Here is a 7481-nt window from a genome sequence, read left to right as displayed (position 1 = left end):
GAACAATAGTAAAATAAGATTGATATGAAATTTGATAAATATTCATGAGATGAATATGTGAATGAGATTCATATATATTTGTTGAGAACAAATATCTGGATTGACTCGTTTTGAGATTAATACATAGATAAAAGTTATATATTAGTTTCAAATAGTTATGTCATTAAATTCTTATACTTGAAATTACTACAGTTCTCAAGATGATGATTGTTATGTTTTGACATTATAAAACATTGTCTTCAATCGGACAATTATAAAAGTTATGCTTGAACATGACATGAATCATGTAGTGATATGTGAGTGATTAAGATGTAATTTATCTCTCTTATCATAAGAGAGATATCTTAGGACCCTTAATGATTGAGATTGAGAAATGCATGGTCGTGCTCAAATGAGTTGATAGAGATCAATGACATTTGTTTATGTAGTTCAATTGAGTATAAAATGATATAAGGTTGACATTTTCCATGTCTTATATTCTATTAAGATATCATGAGATAAAGGATTATGACATAAGCTGCATTAAGGTTGTCTCAAATCATGAACTTTTCATTTAACTTGGGTAGTCATAATGACTTGTTGGATATCACTTATGACTTGTATGATCAAATGAGATTTTATCTACTGCCAACATTAATTGAACTTATAGGGTCGCACACTAAGAATGAATAAGAATGGTCGTGGTTATTACTATAAATGATATTTTAAGATAATGAGATTATTTTAAATTATATTGTAAAAGATTATTTATTGTTCAAATTTAAATAAGTTAAATTCATATTCTTTTGATAGAATATTTTGTTTATTATTATTTCTTTATTTGATTTAGAAATAATATTAAATAAATAATATAGTAATATTTTGTTAGGATTTGGATGATTTTGAATTCCTTATCAGATAATGGATATGCTTTATATTATTATTTATTTAAAGTGTTTTAGATAAATAATAATTATGTTATTATTTAATTTCAAATAATTTTAAATTAAGTATGATATAAAATAGAGGATTAATTTTAACCCTAATTATGTCATATATATAATATATATGTGTAATATATACTTAAGGTAATTAATTAATCTTCAGTCGTCAAAATAAAAAAAAAACCCACAAAACATATTTTTTCAAAAAGGTAACATTCCATTAATCATTCTTGATTCATTCGCGTGTGGATACGTGTAGTAGATGATTGTCTTTTAGAAAGACAACACCTTTAAAGATGGAAAAAAATAAGAGACAACATGAAAGGATTTCAAACTATAGATTAAGAATCTCACGACTTTATTTTTCGCGGTTAGTATGATATGCATGATATTATATGATTGATCAAAATTATTTAGATTTTTCGTTGTGTTATCATTGCCTTGATTTCCTCTGGTGGCATCAGAACCTCTTGCATGTTCATATTAATTATATGTATTGTGTATGATTGCTATAATCTATGCTATTAGGTGCATGATATTAGAGTTTGTGCGAACGATAATAAGAATCAAACTTCTTGTGGTGTTTTTTATATTAAATTAAATATGTTTTGTGATTAAAGTGTTTAATTGCATGATTAGATCATGGCAATACAAATTTATCAATCGTGATTTACGATTGGTCGTGTATAAGCCTTATGTGTAGTTAGATTACACTGTTTAATGCAATTAAACTAAGTTTTGGCTTGTTCACAAGTTTATTGATGAGATCAGAAAAAATGAAAATTTTGAGGCGAAATCTTAAGATTTCTCTTTAGAAAAATAATAAGTTTAATTTAATACAAATATAAAATTATTTTAACGTTGTTATGATTTTATGTAATTAAATATTTTTTATTTAATATTAATCTTATTATTATATGAAATTTAACAACATATTAAAATATTATTTTTCTAATGTTAATTTAATAACATTATTAATAGACATGCTCAAAGGTTGAACTATTGCACAAGCCCGAAGGTCCATTTAAAATTTAGGAATATCAATTAAAATATTAGGTTAAAAAATAGGTTTGGACAAAAAATAGACCAGTTTAAAATACGGGTTAAACTCGGACTTCGACATTTAAAGTTCGACCCAACCCGCTTTCTAGGTTTCTAATATATTTTATTATTTTATATTTATATAATTTTTAAGATAAACTACACATTTATTACATAAAATATCAATTTTATTTCATTTCAGTACCTACTTTTTTTTATTTATTCCGAAACCATATATATCATTTTTTTTATTTCACTTTAGTACTCAACCGTTAAAAATTTAATGAAACTTCTGCACGTGGCATTTTTTTATAGGTAAATTATATTATTCATCATACAATGATCTTCTCACTCTTACTTTGGTCACTATGTTTAATTTTTTTAATTTAATTACTCAACTTTCAAATTGCTCATGTTTTAATCACACTAATTTATTTATTGTGACATGCCATTTTTATTATTATTTTATAATATATAATTAAAATAAAGAAATTAATTTGAAAATTAGAGTGATTAAATTGGAGTAATTTGAAAGTTAAATAATTAAATAAAAAAACTTCAATGACCAAAACAAGAGTGAGAAGATAGTTAAGTGATGAATGATATTTACCGATAAAAAAGTACCATGTAGTAACAGTTCCGCTAAGTTTTTAACGGTGAGATACCAAAACGAAATAAAAAGTAAATGTTAGGTTGATTTTGAAACAAATGAAAGTTTAGGTACTAAAACGAAATAAAACTATAGTTTAGATCCTAAACATGTAGTTTACACAATGTTTATCAAAAAATTAAATATATAATGATATATAAAATTATAATACAAAAATGAACAAATATATTAAGTTATCCATGTATTAAACAGTTAAAATATTAATAAAAGGGAAAATATATATTATTTAAAGATAAAATCATAAACTAAACCTTTTAATTGTCTAACGATTTCCATGCAAGTATTCTTCATGCATAATCATCAACTGTTCTGCTACCTGTGGAAATACTGAATTCAAATCAGAATATATGTACCGCTTCAATGCTCCCATCCTCAATCTCTGTATTTAGAGAGAGTAGCATGCTTTCACGAAGCAAATTCTCTAAATCTTCTATCTGGTGTGCTGCAAATCAATTTATTTAAGTCAGTAGTCGTATTCCTATATACCATCTTAACAAGTTTTCAAAACAACATGAGCGGGACGAATGTAGGATGTAAAATAGAAAACATCAGCAGCAAGAGCAGCAAGGTAGGAGTCGATTCATGGAAATAGATTTTCGACATATTTACAAGTTAGTATCATGATATTTTTTTTTTCAATATGTTGTTCAAAATCACAATATCATGGTAGGAACACGAACAGGGATAGACACATGATTTTATGTCAAGGGTGTGAACCTTTTAAAAGTTGTATGAGAAATTTCAAGGTGTGAAATTAGATCATCGATATAAAACACAAAAAAAATACCTAAATTATGTGAGAATTTGAGATTCTCGTTAAATATGACTATCTCCTAACGTCCCTCCATCTCTGAACAGAGAAATAATTATAATCAATAAGAAAAAGAAAAGAACCTTTGGAATGAAGGAACCAAGAGAAGACATCAGCGGATGGCCACCCCATTGGTTTCGGATAGCCATTTGAAGACCATGCCATCGAGATAGAAGGGTTGTAATTCTTTCAAGCAAACAATCATGGGAGGCTGGTGACGACTCAGCCTTTTGATGAGTTGATGGAAAGCTCGAATGGTTGCTTTGTCCATTCAAGGATCCCATTTCCTCAGTCCTCTCTAATTCTTTTCAAAATATCACAACACAGAGAAATTAACATTTTGTTCAGCTTATATTCATATAGTACATATATGCATATGTATTTGTACATACATATATATATATATATACTGTTGTTCCTTGTTTGTTGAAAATATGAGAGTAAGATTGAAAGAGTTGCGAAAAGTAGGGATCAAATGAGAAACGATCGGTTGAGAATAGTCAACCATATTAAGCAATATGAAAAAGAAATTGAAAACATTTATCAAGAATTTAAATAGTTGACCATATCTAGTTTTGGTTTGGTAATCGGTATTTATAAGAAATAGGTTTGGATGATTAGTTGTTTGTAAAGCTAGTAATGCATACTCCAACACCAAAATTTAGAAAATATAAAGTTCAAATAATTTAGGTCAAGTTATTTGTGATTCGAATTGTTGTTGGACTATATAGACATTAATATATATAATACTCGATTTTCTTCCGGACTATCTTTTCCTCAAGGCTCAAACATTTTTATTGAAATTGATTTTGAAGTATAGTGTCTTCTTTAAATAGAATCGGCTTTCAGTTAGTTTTTCAACGCGTGGAGAAAACTAAATACTGGTCTAATACGAAAATTTTAATTATTACGAATTTTTATTTTTATTAAATATTTGTAATCAATTCAACCTTATACTTTCAATTGTTAGTTTAGGTAATTTAGGATATTATTTAAATTTTAAGATATTTTTAAGTCATAATTAGATTTATTTTATGCTTCCTTTCCAAGATGTCTATCTAGCATTAATGAAAAAGATGCTAGGGTTTTTTCTTGTGTAAAAAGGTGAGGCTATAAATAAGCTCTTTTCTCGTGTAAAAAGGGGAGGAAAAGAAAGAGAGAAAAAGAGAGAATCACCTAAAGTATTTTAATATGAAAGAGAAGAGCAATAAAATTGATTTCTTGTTTAAAGGTAATTTTTTATTTTTTTCTGTATTAGTTTCGGTCGATTTCGACCTTAAGGTTTCTCGAAAAAACCGATGGTATCTTGAATGAAAAGTTTTATTTATATTTATTTTATTTGATCTATAATTTGAAATATATAAAAGGAATTGGTATTTTAAATTTTTGGATTTATATTAAATTAAATGACCCGATAACTCAATTTGAATCCTTATGAGATCATAAGGTTTTCATATGGATATGAGATAATACTATTCACAGTCCATTTATTCTTTAAAATTTTAATCATATTCCCACAATTAAATGACTGGCCCAATTGGATCCCTATAAAATCATAGGTGTTCTCATATGGGTACTTTATTACATAGAATGCATGATTAGAAATCAATACGTGTCTGAGTCACCTCAGAGTCTACAGTGGCATTTAGAATATTTGGGTCACCCATCATGATAAAATATGGGTATTACAGATCATGAGTGTAGTTTGAAGGCTAGAAAGAACATGTAAACCTTTATATGGATGACACAAGAGATGACATTGTCCCACATAATGGACTTAATTTTTTAGAAGATGCCGGAGAAGATGAGGTGTTTACTTTAGGAATCTTAAATTAGATCGTGTGAGTGATCCTTAGGGTCCATTTTACCCTTACCTTTCTACCTCCACCACCACCTGTTACCACATCACTAGTCTCGGATAAAGGGTCTCTAAAGATACAAGATTGATGACATGTGATACGTGAGGAAGTCTTGATAAGAATCGATCAATTGTTAAGAGATACTTTGAGAGTTTGAGACAATTACATCTTACTCTTGAGGCTACCTTGAATGCACCACTATACTATAAAAGGTGACATGTACGACTGGTGGGAAACATATAAGATGACCTTATAGCCAAAGCCACTGACATAGGAGGATTTCTTAGCTGAGCTTAAGATTAATTATATTGGAGAGGCACATATGAATGATTTGATTGAACAATTTTCACACTTGGTTCAAGGAACCGATCAATCTATGAGTACAAGAGAGTTGGGTCAATAACTTATTAATTGGCTTTACCGCTAGAGATTAAGTGTATCCACAATGTGTTTCATGTGTTGATACTCAAGAGATATTGGTCAGATCCTTCCCGTATCATTTTGATTGAGTCTATTAAGGTGCCACTACAAGAAAATATACCTTTAATGACACACGAACGGTGACACACGTATTTTATGACTTGTAAAAAATGTGTACCATTGAGGATAAGGGGCTAAGCAACAAGAGGGTACCATTGATGAAAGTTACATGGAGAAATTATGGATATGAGGAAACTACTTAAGAGCTAGAGGAGTCTATATAGCTTCAATATTCACATCTCTCAAGTATTTTTTAAGGATGAACTTTTAAGAGTTGTAAGACATAGATTTTTGAGTCAATGTTTTATACTAACTTGAGTTGTGGATGAACCAATAAATTAGAGTAGTTGAGTTCCTTGGGTCAAGTTTTGTCTTGATTAGAAGAGAATAGGACCCAAAAGAGTGTACAAATAAAGCTTATAAGGTAAGGGTAAAAGAAGGATGGCAAAAGGTGTAATTAGACTCTTTTCTTAAAAATAAGGCTAAATACCTATTAATGTGAGTTTGTTTTATGTGGGAAACAGAAAGGTAAATTATGTACGGTGATATCACCCTCTTCTCCACTCTTTTCTCTCGTTATATTCCTCTCTTTCTCCTTCCATAAACCCTAATTTTTTAGCACTAAAAGAGTGAACCCTTTCATCCAAATCAATCATTTGGGATCCAAGAAGGTTAGATTTAACATCTCCGATCCATGAGCTTAAAAAAAGATCATCATCTTGTCCAAAACATGGTGTGAAGCTACTTAAAGGTTTTTGAAAGGGTTCAACATTTGAGAACCTTTTCAAGTCATTTCTGTTTCATTTTCATGCTTTAAATCTATAGTTTTACTTCGTCTTATATTTTTTATGATGTATGAATCAGTTCCATGATTGTTTGTTTGACAAAAAACTTGGTGAGATCTCTAGAGGAAAGAAAAAGTGGAAAGTAGTGAATAGCTAAGCAAAAGAATCTTCCTTGTTGATTTATAGCAAGGCAATACACATTTAACTTCGAAGTATTTCCTGAAGTTCATATGTATGATACTTTGTATACGAAACAGACGTATGTTTGAGTGCTTTGGTGTCCATCACTTCTGACTAAAGAGTTATGTCTAAGAATATGGATTCGGTAAATTCTTTATTTTCACGGGCATGGTAGTTGATCTTCTATACGCATCCGAGGAGCATAGTCGTGAGGGGTTGCCAACACCATTTTATCATACTACAGTACCTTATTTTCTATTGACGGGCATATGTATTCATACGATCCTTCTATATTTTTGTCCATAAACTATTATAATTTTAATTTACATTTTGTTGTAGTCAGAGCTTTAGTTTTTGTAAAATTATTTTAAGCTTATATACTTTTGATTTATCTACTTTTTTGTGTTTTGCAATGAAAATTTAACGTTTAGTATCAATCAAAAATGGATTTTAAATTTCCATTTTATATTTGATGGTCGTCTCGATAACAAAATGCAATACGCTAGACCATTCAAATATTTCAGATCAAGTTCAGGGTGTTACAAAGACAGTTATACGAGATTGAAGCTCCTTAATGTGTTAAATTATAAGTTAAAATAATAATATAGTTTATATACTGAAACATGAATAAGATCCTTTAGATATACGTGTAAATCAAGTACTATACTCGGATAAGAGAGGGCTGGTAATCCTTCATCGACGATGCTTCTTTGATTACATAAAAAAAAATTT

General features: G+C 28.9%; 1 protein-coding gene across 1 annotated transcript; it reads right to left on the bottom strand.

The window, feature by feature from the left end:
* Positions 1 to 2896: 2896 nt before the first annotated feature.
* Positions 2897 to 3806, bottom strand: LOC120151197. The gene is given in 5 exon segments (XM_039163724.1): positions 2897 to 2950; positions 2988 to 3076; positions 3529 to 3556; positions 3559 to 3653; positions 3684 to 3806. Coding segments are annotated over 5 exon segments (312 nt in total). The 5' UTR covers positions 3730 to 3806.
* Between the last annotated feature and the right edge of the window lie 3675 nt (positions 3807 to 7481).

This window comes from Hibiscus syriacus, unplaced genomic scaffold (genome assembly GCF_006381635.1).
Source record: "Hibiscus syriacus cultivar Baekdansim isolate YM2019G1 unplaced genomic scaffold, ASM638163v2 tig00111028_pilon, whole genome shotgun sequence".
Taxonomy (NCBI): domain Eukaryota; kingdom Viridiplantae; phylum Streptophyta; class Magnoliopsida; order Malvales; family Malvaceae; genus Hibiscus; species Hibiscus syriacus.
Note: the sequence above shows the minus strand (reverse complement) of the source record. Positions and strands in the feature narration are given on the sequence as shown.